Source organism: Aythya fuligula, chromosome Z (assembly GCF_009819795.1).
Source record: "Aythya fuligula isolate bAytFul2 chromosome Z, bAytFul2.pri, whole genome shotgun sequence".
Classification (NCBI taxonomy): Eukaryota; Metazoa; Chordata; class Aves; order Anseriformes; family Anatidae; genus Aythya; species Aythya fuligula.
The window spans coordinates 31,262,384-31,280,802 of NC_045593.1; the positions used below are offsets into that span (position 1 = coordinate 31,262,384).

The window sequence follows — 18,419 nt, forward strand, 5'->3', positions numbered from 1 at the left end:
TTGCAATTACAGTCTGATTTCGCTATAATTCATCTCTTTTTGTATCTGGTTTCTCTTTTATATTCAAAACCTCAGGGCTAGATTATCTGCTTTCAGTTTGCCAGGAGGAGGATTAGAATATTGTACTATGGCCCCTATGAGTAAGGTACAGAACAATACATAAAGGATATGTATCACCAAGCACAGTAGGAGCTGAAGCCAGGCTGCTGCTTACCTCCGCCTTTGGCCATTCCTTTTCCCCAAGTTCCATGTCAACTGCATAGTGAGATTCAAGAGCACTCTGATAGAGAAGGCAGCAGCACAACAAAATGGACTCTTATGCAGGCTTCATGCAAGAGCACAGTTGATTGATTGGAGGATGTGCTCCTAGAGGCTTTTGATGTCTTCTGGTATAGAAATAATGAGTAACTTCAAAGGACAAAAATGTATTTAGCTAAACTAATTGGTACAAATATTTTGCATTGTCAAGCTTTGAGCTAATATTTAAGCTGTCTTTAAACAGATGCCATCCTAATAAATAATGCCAGCCAGATTCTGTCTATATTTTAAAAATTTCTATACTATTTCCTTACCAGTAATCAAAATTATTTACACAATTTATGTATATGTCATTCTTCTGCTGCATTACAGAGTCATACAGCAAAAGCAGTATTAGAAGTACATGCTAGCTCACAAAACCTGTTGCAAGAGCCACATGGACCCACTGTAGCCCTGTGTGGTTTATATCTGTTTTACTGCCAATATTATTTGACTAGAATTTGAATAAACAGAGAAGCATTTCGTGCTTTATTTTGGAAACAATGCAAATCAGCAAGCAAAACTCAGGAATGTCAAGGAGTTGGAAAAATTTTTGGTAAGTGACATCGAGAAAAATGCTATAATTAGAACACAATTTGAACAGATATTCATTTAGAATACAGTCTAAAGCATAGGGATTTGAAAAATAACAGAGCTCAGCACTGTGCCTGCCAGTTAAACAGATAAGCAATTCTATTAGTGTTGAGGAAAATAAAATTGGAGTTGCTCAAGTTCATGTGATAGGGGTGGCTTGGATAATACTGTTCAAAATAAAGAGGTGTCCACCTGATTATGTTTGCTCTCTTGGTTAATTCTTGATTAAAGTTTGATGCTCCACATTGTGGATTTTGTAGGAAAAACTCCTGGGAAATGCCTAGAAGAAATTTGTGTGTATGGTAGACTTTAGAAGGTTTCAGGAAGTTCCAGAAGAATTAAACAGTTTTGAACAGGAAGAGGCCACTCTGCATGTGAAAGGAGATATTTAACAAAATACAATAAATTATGCTAGTTCTTGAATATAAACTTCAGGTTTGTCAAACAGTGCAGCTATAAGGAAACAATTTAAGCTTATTCAGATAGGATGGTGGTGAGTATGAGTAAACTGTGAATTTCTTGCAGATAATATTCCCACTTTATACTGTATAAAATTGATTTTTTTCAATATCTTCCAAACTTTTGGTCTTATTTTTGTATATACTGAAAATGTTAATCTTCGGTTTATAGTTATGTATATCTGAATATCTTAGGGCTATGCTCAGGGAAAACTGGTCTCCAGTCATATTCATCAGATGTAGAAGAAGGTCTTCAGGTTGTCACTTACTGATTAGAAATGTGTTTTACATTGTGATGTTTCATTTCCTCTTCCCTACTAAGCTCACTGTAGAAGCACAGCTGCAAGAACTGAGTTTAGTAATCTCCCTCAGAAAATGTTGTGATCCTATCAAGATGGAAATTTAATTCCTTTGTCCTGATAGAAATTCCACAGAATGCGCATGTGAAAGGATGAGTGGGAGGCAATATACAGCTCTTAAAACAAGACATACTAATGGAGGTAATCATAGAATATCTGGAGTTGGAAGGGACCCACAAGGATCATCGAGTTCTACTCCTGACACCACGCGTCTACCCAAAAATTCAGACCATATGACTAAGTGCACAGTCCAAATGCTTCTTAAACTCTGACAGGCTTGGTGCTATGACTACATCCCTGGGGAGCCTGTTCCAGTGAGCGACCATCCTCTCAGTGAAGGATCTCTTCCTGACATTTAGCCTGAACCTCCTCTGTCACAGCTTGACTCCATTCCCGTGGTCCTATCACTGGTGACTAAAGAGAATAGATTGGCGCCTGCTCCTCCGCTCCCCTTTGTGAGTGAACTGCAGACTGTGATGAGGTCTCCCCTCAGCCTCCTCTTCTCCAGGCTGAACAGGCCAAGTGACCTCAGCCACCATGTCTTCTTCTCTAGTCCTTCACCATCTTAGTAGCCCTTCGTAGTAATCAGTTGGAGGATCAAATCAGAGACCTTTATCATTGTATCTTCTCTTGAATCAGGGCAGGATCACATTGTCAAAAAATTAACAAGAGCTACGTGATTTCATGAAGTTGCCCCCTGATTTAAACAAACAAATATTTGTATTTGGCAATTTATCATTTTTGCTGTGATTGTTTTCCAGCAACAATTTAAAACATTAGACAACTGATGGGCTTATACCACCTCTAAATTATGCCATATAGCATTTTTCTCTTTTCAAACAAATTCTTGAGATATAATGACCAATGCTATTGCTTTGATTTTAAATACAATATTTACCTTTTTGGCCATGATCTTACTGCTTTAAGTTAAAGGAGTTAATTGACTTCTTTCTTCACCAATCAAATGCCATATTCACCAGAGACTGAATCAGATTTGGAAAGATATGAATCACAGAATCACACAGAATGGCCGAGGTTGGAAGGGACCTCTGAAGATCATCTAGTCCAACCCCCCTGCCGAGCAGGATCACCTAGAGCACATTGTACAGGATGGCATCCAGGTGGGTTTTGAATACCTCCAGTTTTGAATACCTCCAGAAAAAGAGACTCCACAGCCATTCAGGGCAACCTATGTCAGAGCTCTGTTACCCTCACAGTAAAGAAGTGCCCTCTCATATTCAGCCAGAACCTCCTGTGCTTCAGTTTGTGCCCATTGCCTCTTGTCCTGTCACTGGGCACAACTGAAAAGAGCCTGGCTTCATCTTCTTGACACCCTCCCCTCATAAACTTGTAAATGTTGATGAGGTCTCCCCTCAGTCTTCTCTTTTCCAGGCTAAACAGGCCCAGCTCTCTCAGCCAGTCCTTGTACTCCAGTCCTCTGATCATCTTTGTAGCCCTCCTCTGGACTTGATTCATGTCCCTCTTGCACTGGGGAGCCCAGAACTGGACACAATACTCGAGGTGTAGCCTCACCAGGACTGAGTGGAGGGGTAGGATCACCTCCCTTGACCTGCTGGCAACACTTTTCTGAATATGCTTCCAGTTAAGCTCCTGAAATTCCAAACTTGTTATAAGCTGACTGTTGCAGAATGTTGTACAAGCTATTGAAAAAAACTTCTCTTGATGCTAGATTCAGAAGGAATTTGGAATATTCAGAAGTATTTTTGAGAGCTTCTTCTTTCTGAAAAGAAAAAATATAAAAGTGTTATTAAAGGATGTGTTGTGGTCTTCAGGTCTTTATGTTCAACTTCTGCCATTCTCACTGTGGGGAAAAAAGTCAAACTAAAATCTTTTTTCCTTATTAAATACTAAAATATTTTACCTCAGCTATGCCAATATTTCCCTTTCTAAGATTTTTTCTCTGCCTAGCTTTCTGTCAGACCAGAGACTCTGTAAATTAACTTTGGCTCATATCTGGAGTCAGAGAGTAATTTCATCACTTCCTACTACAATCTTTACACGAAAAAGTACAGCATCCTTTCTACTATCAATTTAACTTGCAAGCTTCTTTAAGCCAGTGCCTAAAGATACGAGCCACACCTGTAGCAGATGACTTGCTCAGGAGCACTGAAATTTAGCCCCGCTGTCTTCAGGATCACACCACAGGTTTTTATGTTTCCTCTGAATTCACTAAGTATGCTTGTTTTCAGTGTGGCTGCTTTGAATTAACCTAGAAGAAATCAAAGTCTCTTAGATTTGTATTATTTCCTAAATCAGCAATGAATTTGAAATAGCTGAATTCATATCATAATTGCCAAGAAAAACATTGTCAATAAAGTTGTAGCTATCCAAGGAACATCTTCATCTGACAGCTTTGGAGAAGTCAGTAGTTCTTAAGTTCATTTTAGATCATAATATCTATATTTTCTAGCCTTGATTTTGGAAAGCATTTGAATGTATTTTTTCAACTCTTTTTAAAAAGTAAGATATGTTATTCGGGTTTCAGTGGCTGCATCAGATTATGGGTATCTTGCAACATTTCTCAGTTCCTGAACTTAAATGCATATTCCAGGTGAAGACCCCTCTCCCCCTTTTTTTTTTTTCTTAAATAAGTCCTATAATTGTTCCTATTCTTCTATGCAGTTAGTGTCAGACATCACCACCCTGGCACAACAGCTGGATTTGGTACTTGCAGATATTCTGTCCAGCTTTAATGAAGCAAAATATTGTTCAATCACAGTACTAAAAACAAAGGGATATCAGAAGAAAAAAGAATGTAGGAAAAAATATCTCTCCTCTGTCTGTAGTGGTGTACACAAGGATTTCTCAGAGACAGAACTTTTTGTCTTAGAAGGCAAAAAACAGTATTTCAATATATTTTCCCAACCCTTATTACTAATGGATTGCTTGCTGTTCTAGTTCAATGCCTATAATGAACTCCAAAATGAATGTTTCTAAATCCAGAAAATTCAGTCTGTTAAAGAAAAAAAAGTTTTAAAAATGCTCTCTACATGTTTTTGCTCATAATGAAATTCTTTTAATGTCTGTAAACTTAGAATGGGTGAGACCATGTCTGAAGCTCTGTGTCCAGTTCTGGGCTCTCCTGTAGCCAACACTATGCTTTTTACAACTGGTCTATTGGAGTGTTAAGGGATTGCCACATCCTGATGTCCATCTTTTCATTACTCAACCAAGAAGAGTGAGGTTGCATTTTGGTAGTTCTGGCAGCCTAACAAATGGGTCTAATCATGCCCAAGAAGAAAATGGTGAAAATTATTTTTGCAGTAAAAAGATAAAATCTACAGAAAGTTCATGTAATACAGCAGTAATCAACACAACTGGTTTAGTATGGATTTCCCAAACATTGTTCCATAGACTAAAGTACTGTGGTTATACGTGAAGAATGAGTATTTGTCCTAATTACAGCTCCCTTTAGTTATTTGCATGAGAACTCTGATTTTCTCTCTGAGTAATTTCACTAGTTGTCCTACAGAAGCTATGTGACTTCTTCCTGTTCAAGATGGACAGGGGCGTGATTTATGATGGGCTTTTGTTCTTGCAAAATTAATGTTTGGCTTGACATTGATGATAGATTGTTTGGTTTTGGAAATTTTATGTGTTCCATTATGTATTTTAGGAGTTTGGTTCATGACACTTTGCCAAGACTTTTTCTTATCTTTGTGGGCTTTAGCAATAGATAAGGAAGAAATATAATAATGTCAATGAGCATTTTCATAGTCATCACTGAGGAGAGAAACTACCTTCTCTGCCTGTCCCCTGGAAATACTGGGAAGGGTAGCACAGTAATGCCACCTGCTACGCCAGAAACAGGTGGACCCATTGGATATATGGTGAAGTTGAAAGGATACATCTCTCTGGGTCTGTCACAGCAGCATTTGCCAAGCAAACACGCATGGTGTATTTAAGAGCTGTACTCCTGGCATAAATCCTGAGAGATGACAGAGACAGCATTGTCATCTGTTTTGCAGGAAAGTGTGCTTCTATGAAAGCCAAGCTTTTCTCTGCATTTCTCATGGGCTGAATCAATTTAATGGATAAGATATGTATGATTAAAAATAACTTATAAGGCCTGAATTAGGCTAATGTAATATTATAATAAGATAATGTTCCAGTAAGGATCACTGTGGTGCATTTTTGCTCCCACATTTTGAGTTCGTTGTCATGATTGTTGGCTTCGGTTGGACGTGCCTGCTGAACTCAAAAATACATAAGAGAAATAATATTGTTGGAATTTATTCTATTCTGAGACTTTAAAAACGTAACAGTAACATAGCAACCTGAGATAATACCAGATCCAGCAGAAGTTTGTGTCCATTTACCTGAGCCCTTGGCTTTGTCTTTTGTCTTCCCATTTTATATCTCTTAGCAGTGTGCTCTGATATCATGGACTGAGCAGGTCTTTCCACACCTTTCGGAATACCACTAAAGTAGTGCTAATTTATGTCACAAGTCTTCTGATATAGTCACTACAAAGTATAGATGCCTTTTTGTGGTTGAATTTTTTGAGGAGATAATTTCAAAAGAAATTGGTGAGGACCTGGCATGGTCCTTTCCTGGTCCTTCATGTATTTTCTGATGTGCACAGTTGTAGTAATGGGTATGTAGTCAATGAGCTCTGCAAATCAGTCATTTGGGTCATCAGTTATTTTTGCCCTATGGGGCAAAAGAAATCATAACAAGGATATGTCATAAACAGAATGAACCGTGCTGCTCTGACATGCTCAACAAATCAGGCACAAAATTTGGCCAAAAATGGGCCAGGGAAAAAAAAAAAGCCTCATGATTTATACAAAAAAACAAACAAAAAAACAAAAAACAAACAACAACAACAACAAAAAAACAATACAAACAAACCAAAGAAACCCTCCACCTGTTCTCCATTGTAAGTATTTAGATTGGGCTCTTTCAGTTTTTCTCCATCAGCTAAGCAAAAAACACATTGATATTCTCACCATTTATAGTTTGATCCATCGCATTATGTTTCAGTCAGCAGTTAGCATCTAGCAAAAATGTGCTGCAATTAACAAAACATGAGTTATTTGAATATGTAAAAGAAATCATTGCACATATTCAATTGCACTTTAGTGATCTTTATTTTCAGTGTGTGACAGAAATTAATTTGGGGAAATATATCACAGTTGTTGATAGCTGTCTGATTTATGCACATGTTGCCTTGCCAATGCAGCGTCAAGCTGTTAAGAGAGTGCTTCTTTGGTCAGTATTTCATTTTCATAAAGGCTAACAGTATCTTCTGTTAGCCCATTAGCAGGATTATAGAACTTGAAACACGCATGGTAATAAATCTCCTCCAATTATCAAGTTGTAAGAAGCAGCTTACTGGTAATTTCAAAGTGTACTGGCTCACTCACTGATGAGAGAATCCATCCTTCTTTATAAATAGAGCAGAGACTGCCTAAAGCTGGGCCCACCTGCAGAGGGAGAGGTTGTCCAAGTGAAATGGCCTGATGGAAAACTGTATGGTGCAAAGTACCTGGGAACAAACACAGCTCACATGTATCAGGTGAGTGTCTGTATTTATTAGCATGCACCTATTTTTGAGATGTGATTATTGCAAATTGCTCATTTGGCTCTAGTATTGGAGTGGCAGGCCACACTGGCAACGCTGCAGAAGGCAGGAATGTGGACTACATTGTAACTGCTAATGCATTTAAATCAGTAAATAAAGCTTTCTAAAACATTAACCAGTACTGTGCATTCCTAGGGAGGTAAAATTTCACCTGTTCTTCTAAAATCAAGAAATTTGTTTACCTAATGCAACTCAATAGTAATCAGTAGTCTACATTTTATAAGGTTAGCAGGTAAAACATTAAGATTGAAAAATAACATTTGTTATTGTTCCAGATTATTTATCTCCAGGTTGGTTATTTATTTATTTGATATCAGGTAATTACATAGTTAAAGAGATAAGATCGAGTATGCGACTACGATGACCCGTAGGCATTTAATAAAAAAATTGAAAGAAAGACAGTAAAAAGAAGAGTGTAAATAGCCCCACTTTCTTTTGTGTTAGGCAGTATTGAATTGATTAACACATAATCAGTCTAAGGAGTGCTTTATCTTTAGCAAAAGCAAAATGGCAAAATTAATCTGAAGATGGTAGCCTTAATAAATTTTTAACGCTAAAAGCTGACTTCTGATTTCAGACACGATTTTTTTTTTTCCTTTTTTCTTTTTATGTGCTTGCCTTTGAGAAAAATCAGTCAGCAGCTTTAAGTTCCCAAGTGAATGGTAGAAACTGCAATAAAACAATCACAATAATAATAGCACTTCTGGAAGAATGAGAATCTAGGTACATTTCATTTATACATATATATAGAGTTATATAATCATTTTCACTTATGTAACTCTTTTCATCTGAGGGCCTCACATTACTCTACAAAAATGGCAAATTTGCTATTAGATCTGTAGATAAATTAAGGCACAGAGAGGCTAAATGACATGCTGCATTGACCTTCTCAGCTTGCCAATGACTTGCAATCAAACTCAAGTCCTCAAACACCTGATCCCTCGAGCTAGTCTCTAAATCTTACCTCTTATGTTTAGAGGATGTATTATTTTGTGAAGGTGGAAAGTTCTTTATAAAATATAAAGATAGTTCTATAGTAACATTAATCTTCAAATCATTTAATCTTCTAAACAGTTGGTCTTCTAAGGAATACTGTGAGATTAGATTAATGTGGTTGTTATCTTGAATATTTGAAGAAAACTGAAATAGGAGTAATGAACTTTTTGCCTTATTTGAGTCCTCTTTGACAACATGTTGAAATCAGTTTAATTTAAGGAAAATGGATTAGCGTAAGGAGGTTTGGTAAGGTTTGCAGTTCCTCAGTGTAACAATGATGAGAGGCTATTGCAATCTGGCCTTAACAAACCAATTTTATTTATTTATTTTTTAATAAATGGTGGAAATAGCAAAGATCAGAGGGAGTCCAGATTACACTACATAGGATTTTGGCAATTTAATAAGTATTTCAGTCTGTAGGACAGAACAGCCACAACATGACCATGAATTACAGAAAGTCATCGAGGATGCAAGGCTAATTTCAAGACACATCAGTAGTGTGTCCTATGGTCTTTCTACACTGCCTGTCTCGCAGGCTCCAGGACACCGTTCTGCAGGTTATGAGATCGCTACTGGACCCTTGAGATTCTCTTGCCAAGTCATTTGTGTTCCCTTAGAGGGCACATACCACAAAAGGAGAGACTGAAAAGGGGTCTCTGAAACAGGTTTTATTGTGTGATACAAAAATGTATTCTACTTGGATAAATCTTTGAATTGTCCTCATGTTCATGAGGCACAGAGTATAACAATACCTGTACATGCAAGATTTTGACAAAATGCACCAGAATTCACGTCATCTAGTTTAACATTTGCTACCTGGTTATCCTACACAATCCCCAGGCAGAGCTATACATACCAAATGTTCATGTACGTACCAAGGTGCTCATTTCAAGTCAAATTGGTAATGAGATCTACCTGTATGATGTCATTTTTAATATTGGCATGATAGTTATCAGAATTTATTTTTGATTTTCATTTGAGATGGTTAAGTTACTCATTCACACTATTAATTGTTTTCTATCAACCCTTTAGTTTTTGATGGCTTGTTAAAAGAAAATCTTATGGAGACAATAACATGGTGCACAGACACAGTATGGCAGCAGAAGTGCAAATACAGTAACTTGCTGGGTATCATAGAGGATTTGAAATGTAGTAGTTACCATCAGGATTAAATTGGAGCTCTTAGAGATGGTGGTTTATATTTTGTATGAATCATGATTCTACTGAAAGTCTTAGTGGAGGTCTTGTGTTTGCTTTTAATGGTATGGCAAATTTATTTGCAGTTTAGTATGCTGAAATACAGCTGAAAAAAATGCAGTTGCTCACCATTGCAGAAGTTCAATATATTTCATGCTGCAAACATGCCAAATTCTGTGATATGAAGCAGTTTCCTCCCACTTTACACTACTAGCAAAAACAAAGGGATTGCCCATTCAGGAAGGCATTTTCTGATCATGTGGAGACAGCACAATTTATTTCCTGTCCACTTCTTTCACTAGCAATGCAAAAAACATATTACTAATACACTACTTACTAATGGTATTATGCAAAAGCATACTACCAAATGTATTATGGAAGCAGGTAGTCTGCTACTGCATCATTGTGAAAAATACCTAAAGTGCCATGATTTGATTAAACAAGCTTCAGCCAAAAGGATCTTCAAGATCCTGTAATGTACTGGTGGCAGACTTGGCCTGTGAAGTTAGTAACAGGAACAGAGGAACAAATATGACTTTTGTGTTTTCTTTACATGGTTGTGCTCTGTGGAGTGCTCTGTGGTTTTTAAATGCATTCCAGATTTGTCCCCATAAACTACTGTAAAAGATCTTAAGTTAATAGTTCACAGATCTCTACCTCTGACTTTTGACAGTGGGTATGGTATGCTCTATTGGATTTTTCAGCTGTTCAAAATTAATCTCACACACGCAGTCATGGCATTGAGCCTACAAAAGCCACTCTGTCTACAAGTTCAGATACATGATTTATCTATGATAATACTTGGATAAGTTAATGTTTTTGTATGTATGCATTTAGTCTTATTCTTCCACCGTAAGTCTGTTGTCATTCAAGTGGTCTCATTAAGTGAAATGGGACTTCTTTTAAGTTCTTGCCAAACTTTTAAGTACAGTTTCAGTAGGAACTAAAACTGCAGTCCTAGATAATAGCTGAAAGTCACAATTGTTAGATGAAGTATGAAAAAAAAATCAGCAGCTCCTGAAAAGGCATAAATGCTTCAAAGCCTCAGCATTTTAACATTCCTCACACCTAGTTACATTTCCTTTCTCATTTTCTGCTAACGGGGTTCATGTTGGATTAAATCTAAACCTAAGCATGATAAAGCTTTTCATCTTCTGAACAGAGCGTTTTAAAGAAATTCCATCAGATTCAATAAAATTCTATTAACTGCTATTTCCTTAGTTGTCACTCATACTTTCTTTCTTTTGACATAGTCTTCCTCAACCTTGAAGCACAGGATGTTAAAATTATTATTTTTTATTTATTAGAAGCAAGAAAAAGAAAGAAGCAAATAAAAATGACATGAAGACATTTTAATATGTTAGTCCAACAAATTATTTTGTTTGTGTTGTTACTGCTTAGCATTCTTAACCTAATGATTTTTATTTTATTGTGTATGTGTCAGTGTTGATTTTGAAGTCTCTGCTTAGATATTATTTTTGACTTAGGAGAGTGCTTCAATTTCTAAGAAATAACATTCTTCCTGTTTTATCTTAACAAAGTATTTGTGTATAAATCTTTGCTTGCACACACATTTTTATTTGGAGGCATTCCCAGAAACTTCCTACAGGAGTAAAATTGTGATTTTGTGTTTAAATAGACTTTTTTTTTTTAATAAATTAGGTTGAGTTTGAAGATGGTTCTCAAATAGTAATGAAGAGAGAAGAAATCTATACACTAGATGAAGAGCTTCCTAAAAGAGTAAAAGCACGTTTTGTAAGTATTCTCTAACTCTATGGTATTTATATGTTCAAATGCAGTTAATACTGTCCTTAGCTTTATTCTTGACTTTCACTTTAAATAGTGCAATAACTTTTTGAAACATGACTGGCTAAATTGGCACAAGAGTTAGTACAAGTACACATTTGCCAGTGTGAATGGTTAGCTTTTCTTCCAATGTAGGCAAATATTGTTGTCAGACATAAAATCCTTGTCTCCAAAAAAGTTCATCTTGGTAGAACATCTGTCAGATATATAATATTTCAAGTTTTAAAAATGATAAATATTGTGTTCTTTCAGAATGCATATGCTTTCTAAAAACTTTACATGTTCTTAGAGCTTTTTGATTGTTAAAGCATTGAATTTAATAAAAATTCAATTAACTTGTCCTAAGAAACAGATCACCTGATAAAAATCATAAATGTCACTGTGACTTAAATAAATGTGACTTATTAGCATTTCACTGCTCTTCAGTTTCAAACCAAAGCTTCACTATGTTTTTTCAGTTTCTTGCAGTTCCAAACAACATTTACCTAGTCATTTATGTATATGGCACTCAGGAAGGAGTTGAGGTTCATAAAAAACATAAGCTTGAAAAGGGAGAGTTTTGTCATACAGCTACTGGAGGATACAGATCGCTGCTACTACCTGTCTTTCTTATAATGATAAATTTTTGTGTAGTCTTACTCATTGCTACTTCTATACTAAAAAGCACCATGTCCTTTTCAAGGCCATGATCTATTTCAGTGCTCTTTGTTCAAAATCATGCATTGCAAGTTATGTTACGTATCTTAAGTAAAACTATAACATAAAGATGTAAAAATCTTATCACAGTTGAGAAAAAACAGTAATTCATGGTCATGAATAATAATAATAATAGTAGTAATAATAATAATAAACCTCTTATTTGAAGAATCCTGCTTTGAAATCTGATTTGTGACGTTGACAGCCAATATGGCTTCAGTAAGGGCAGATCGTACCTGACAAATCTGGTGGCCCTCTACAACGGGGTTACAGCATTGATGGATGGGGGAGAGCAACTGACATCATCTACCTGGACTTGTGCGAAGCATTTGACACAGTCCTGCATGACATCCTTGTCTGTAAATTGGAGAGACATGGATTTGACAGATGGACCACTTGGTGGGTAAGGAATTGTCTGGATGGTTGCACTCAAAGAGTTGCAGTCACCGGCTCAGCATCCAAGTAGGGATCAGTAATGGTGGTGTTCCTCAGGGGTCAGTACTGGGACTAGCGCTGTTTAACATCTTTGTTGGTGACATGGACAATGGGATCGAGTGCACCCTCAGCACATGTGCCAATGACACCAAGCTGTGTGGTGAGGTTGACAAGCTGGAGGGAAGGGATGCCATCCAGAAGGACCTGAACAGGCCTGAGAGGTGGGCCTGTGCGAACCTCATGAGGTTCAATAGGGCCAAGTGCAAGGTTCTACACTTCAGTCAGGAAAATCCCAACCACAGATTCAGGCTGGGATCAAGACTAAATGTGAAGAAAAGGACCTGGGGGTGTTGATTGATGAGAAGCTCAACATGAGCCGGCCATGTGTGCTTGCAGCGTAGAAAGTCAGTGGTATGCTGGGCTGCATCAAAAGCAGTGTGGCCAGCAGGGTAAGGGAGATGATTGTCCCCCTCTGTCCTGCTCTCATTAGACCCCACCTGGTGTTCCCCCACCTGTTTTCAGCTGTGGAGCCCCCAGCACAAGAAGGACATCCTAGGACATGTCCTGAGGAGGGTCGCAGGGATGCTTAAAGGGCTGGAACACCTCTTTTATGAAGACAGGTTGAGGGAGTTGTTAGTTTGGAGAAGAGAAGGCTCCAGACAGACCGTGTAGTGGCCTTCCAGTACCTGAAGGGGGGACCTATAGGAAAGCTGGAGAGGGACTTTTTGTCAGGGAGTGCAGTGATAGGACAAGGAGTAATGGTTTTAAAATAAAAAAGGGTAGATTTATATTAGATATTCAGAATAAATTCTTTATGGAGCAGGTGGTGAGGCACTGGAACAGAGTGCCCAGAGAAGCTGTGGATGCCCCATCCATGGAAGTGTTCAAGGCCAGGCTGAACGGGGCTTTGGGCAGCCTGATCTAGTGGGAGGTGTTCCTGCCCGTGGCAGGGGGTTGGAACTGGATGATCCTTCAGGTCCCTTCTAACCCAAACCATTCTGTGACTGTATGAAAGGGAGAGCAGCACACAGTGCATTTTTCATTCCTTCAGGGAAGTGGGGTCATACACAATTCCTGCTCACCCATTACGTGACATTACTTAGCTGATTCTTCAGAGGTATGTGGCATGGTGGGGCAATAAAGTGTAGAGTTGATTCTTCGTGCATCAGCTGAGTTTAGTGGACTAACACAGCATTGCATATAAAGTTGGCTGAGTGAATCAGACTTTCCTTTTCTATGCTTCTTGCTATATACACCTGTCATTAGTGTCTGCTTTTAGCCAGTTCTCAACACCCACCCCCTACATGGATGCTATGTATTTCAGAAGGTAGGGATGTATCAGAGACAAGGAATGAAAGCCAGGGATAAATGAAAGAGAGAAATCTGAGACTGTCAGCCTGCTAAGGGAGTGTCCACTAGCAGGATACCCTTCTTTCACTGAAGGAAGAGAATAAGAGTAGGACTGCTCTTTCCAATGGGAGTTGCAGTGATCAAATATTCCTGACTAAGTGATGCAGCTTAGCCCCAGCAGGCAGCTCAGCACCACACAGCTGCATGCTCACCCGTCCCAGGTGGGATGGGGGGAGAATTGAAAGGTAAAAGGGAGAGAACTCCTGGGCTGAGATAAAGACAGATCTCTAGGTAAAGCAAAAGCCACTTGCACAAGCAAAGCAAAAGAAGGAAATCATTCTCTGCTTCCCATTAGCAGGCAGATATTCAGTCACTGCCAGGAAAGCAGGGCTCATCAGCTGTCCTGGCTGTATCCCCTCCCAAGTTCTTGTGCACCACCAGCATCCTCACAGACAGGGCAGCATAAGAAGCAGACCTGAAAGACCTTCACTCTGTGTAAGCACTGCTCTGCAATAGCAGTGTATTATCACCACTATTTTCATCAAAAATCTAAAACACAGCATTGTGTGAGCCTCTGCGATGAAAATTAACTTTGTTTCAGCCAAAACCATGACACTAAGACACTTTTTTCTGTCCATTTATTTGTAATAAGTGCACACATCTTTAAGTGTTCTAATCATCTAACATTAAGATAGATGTCTTGGAAATTGTTAAATGAACCATCTGGCTATATTCAATGTATTTTTTTCATTATACACAGAAAGCATTTCATTACCATTTTTTGTTTTAGAGACTATTCATAAAAAGCTTTTATAATTAACTGCATGTTCTGTAGAATGTAAACTGTTGCATTTCAATAAGAATATCAATGCAGACATAGCTGGGGTTATGCTATTCTTTTCAAAATGCCATTTTTATAGTTCAGTATTTTATTTTTGCATTTGACACCATTAAATTTATATGGAAGACTGTACGTATGTATGTATAAGACTGTAGTCAGACCTTTGAATGAATTAATGTCTGGTTTTAGTCTACAGCCTCTGTCATGAGATTTGAAGACACGTTTTATGGAGCAGATATTATCCTGGGAGAGAAGAAGAGACAGAGAGTACTGAGCTCCCGTTTTAGGAATGAGTATGTGGATGATCCAGGATACCGCACCTTCTTAAAAAGCTCATTCCAGAAGCACTGCCAGAAGGGATTATAAAGAAATAACAAAGAGCCAAAGACAGACAGACAGACAAACACACACACAGAATGTTAGACTGGTTACAGCTGACTAAAAATCATACAATGTTAGTTGCAGTTGGTTTTGGTTTAATTAAACATTTGGTTTTACAGTGAACCAGTCCATACATGAGACTGGTAAGTTGCAGTACTTCAGTTATGATTTCTCCAGTTAATGCATTAAAGATTTTGTAGCATTTTGCATTATGAAACTAAGAGGGAAAACCAAGTGAGAGAAGTGAGAGGAAATGGCATTAAACAGTGATATGCTGAAGAAAATTTTCAGTCCTGCTTGCCTTGAAGTTAGTGATAAAATTCCATTTGAATTACTGGAGAAGATTTGTATCCAAAAAAGGAGACATTTTAGTAACAAGAGACAATCTCAGTGGCTCTTTTTTTTTTTCTTTTCTTTTTTTTTTTCTGCAGGTGGGAAAGGATGTTAAGTTTAGTAATGGCAGTTTTTATAAAACATTTTTAAAGCAAATACAAATATGTACAGGATTAAGACAAATGAAAGCTGTACTTACTTTGTACAGTGCTTTTACATTTTTATGTCACTACTGCTTTCAGTAGGGTTTGATGTGGACTCAGCTGTTGACTTAAATATTTTTGGCTTTTAAGAAAGGTATCTTCAGCACAGCAATGGTGTTTTGTATATTTAAAGAGAGATTTTTGCAGTTATTTTTAAACACATTTTTTCATAAGATCTATTAAAAAATATCTATTTGTAAAATAAAATTTTCTTTCATTATGTGTGTGAAATACTAGAGTTTAAATATATATACTTAACAGACTAGTTTTGAATGAATATAATATGGTCTTCCTTTTAAAATAATATTCTATCAATGTAATAATGTTTTAAATAAGTATATAAATAAAAAAAATCCTTTTACTTGCATCATTTTGTCTGTTGATGTGATTATCAATTCTAGTATGCTATGGGATACTGTCATATCATATGGTACTATGGTACGATATCCTATGGGAATCAAGAAGCTTCACTATCTGAATTATGCATGTAGTTTTCTGAACACAACACACACATCTTATTATCAAAATAGTAGTTTGATAAACATTGTACTTTAATTTCTTGTCGTTATATTTCCATTCATTCTTTGGGATATTGACCTTTTTGGAAGTTTCACACAAAGCAGCAAGTCAGAATGCATTTCCAGTCTATTTATCTGAAACACTTGGCTATGTGAAACCAGAAAAGAGCTTTATCAAAATGACATCATCTGTTTCTTGTAAATTGGCCCATCAGCAGGATTTCTGCCTGCCTGCTACAGGAGAAAAACCCTCTCTCAAAATGCAATTTAAATCTGAGCATTGCTGTTTCTTGGGTTCTCCTTGCAGAAAAAAAAATAACCAAACCTAAGGAAACCAAACCAACCATCACACAAAAACAGAACAAAAACAAAAACAAAAAGACAACCCTGAATATATAGACCCAAAGAATTTTTCAGGATAAACCCAGTCTTTTATATGCTGAGGCATACAAATCTTTGTCTCACTGCCTTTGAGTGATTATTCTTATGTTTTTGAGTGGACAGTGAATTTTTTTCATCTGCTATGTAACACCTCAATTGATAATTTAATTTTTCTGTTATGTTAGCTCTTTTTTCTTTTTCTTTTTTTTTTTTTTCCTTTGTTTTGTTTTGTTTTGTACCATGCAATCACTTGGAAATTCCTTCAGTCTAAGAAATTGCTTAGCTGTGACAATTGCAATGCATTTCTTATTGACAACAATTTCTCTAGAGGTAGTGGGTTTCAGTGAGTATTGTCTGGCATATTTCAGAATATCAGAGGTTTTTCTAGAGTTGAAAAGTAAAATATACTGGTACAGTAGCAAAATGCAAGATTGCTGCTGCCTTCAGAATCTAATTACAACTGATAACAAAGTATTATACATTATGTTTTTAATATAATAGAAACATCTCGATTAGCTTATTGATGTTGTTTTGTAATATTGTCCTAGGTTAAGAGTGATTTTATGATCCACTGTAAAGATTCAAAAAAAAAACCACAAAAACCCAACCTCAAAACACAACCCATTATGAATTGCTTGAGTACATATAAATATATTTGTAATTAAGTAAAGGGGCTATGGGGTACTACAGAGACTACAAGTCAAAAGTGTGTTCTTTGACTGTATCCTATGACCTGTTATTCATGATTGAATAAATTATTCCATATCCATGCAATGGATCTAGTATCTTTCTCTTCAAGTTCCTTGAGATCTGTTGATTAAAGGCCTGAAAAAAATATCTTAAAATACTAAAAAAAAGAAAAAAAAAAAAGTTTGCTTGTTCTGCTTCTGCCTTTCAGTATTTTTTTTTTATTATTATTTTTATTTATTTTTTATTTTTGTAATTCTGGAAGGCTTCTGAATAATTTCTAAACTGCGTAAGGTGCCTGTCCTTATGTCTTTACTTTCCCACTCTGGGAAAAGTAAATCTGAAATGTAAATGCCTTGCTTTTAAATAAGTAGATAATTTTCTCAATTTGAAGAGAAAATAACAGAGTGATTCCCTACAAAGCACTAAATTTCCATATTTTATAGATATGGGCAAACTGACTTTTGACAATTAAAATAATTGTCGAAGTAATTGTCAAGTAATATCATTTTAGGAGGTTGGGATAAAAAGTAGCTGTGTCAAAACTATTTTTTATTTGGCAAATAAAATTAATTTGCCTTGTACCTTGTAATAACAATCCTTTGCTCTAAGTAGTAAGGAATATTAAACTTAACAAAGGGATTATAAAAGGAATTTCATTCTATTTTTTAAGCCACTGAGCTTTCCCAGTTGAGGACCTCTGGATTTGTTCTTTAAATATGGAATTTGGGGCAAAATTCTGACAATAACTGCCAAAATGCTGGCATCGATTCTCCTGTCTTGTCTCCTCACCAATGAAACAGAGATAATGATACTCATTTTATGAGGTGTTGGGAGGCTTTGTTCTTTGTTAAGTGCCAGATGCAGAGCACCGTGTAATGAAAAGCATAGCTACTACTATTGCAGTTTCATGACTCCTGTCTCAAGACCCGATATCACTTGCAAAACTATATTTACTAAACAACTGGCCTAAAAAGAGCTTTCTTAACCCCTTACAACTCCTGAAATTTCATGTGTTTTTCAGTTCTATATCAGCATTTATATGGACTTTTCCAGTATGTGAAAAGGTGCAGTAGTTGTTAGTATGCCATGCTCTGGGAAACAGAGAGCTTGCCACTGTGTGACTCAGGTAGGTGCAGGCAGGTAGAACAAAACTGGGTCCTTTGTTGTCAATGTAGCCAATTCTGAATAGCCTGGTTCTCACTCCAATAAAACCTTCCCTTGCTATTTTTGTCCTCATTTTAGGTCCAGAAATGTCTTTTTTCTGATGAAAAAGCAC

General features: G+C 36.8%; 1 protein-coding gene across 2 annotated transcripts in view; it reads left to right on the forward strand.

Moving 5' to 3' along the window:
- The window catches only part of KDM4C (lysine demethylase 4C), a 286,073-nt gene extending 270,649 nt beyond the window's left edge, over nt 1–15,424 (forward strand). For both annotated transcript variants that reach the window (XM_032206225.1, XM_032206226.1), the window contains 3 exons: nt 7,131–7,250; nt 11,172–11,264; nt 14,827–15,424. In XM_032206225.1, coding sequence (XP_032062116.1) covers nt 7,131–7,250; nt 11,172–11,264; nt 14,827–15,003 — 390 coding nt within the window. In that variant the 3' untranslated portion in view covers nt 15,004–15,424. The remainder of the gene's footprint in view (nt 1–7,130; nt 7,251–11,171; nt 11,265–14,826) is intronic.
- Nucleotides 15,425–18,419: the final 2,995 nt, after the last annotated feature.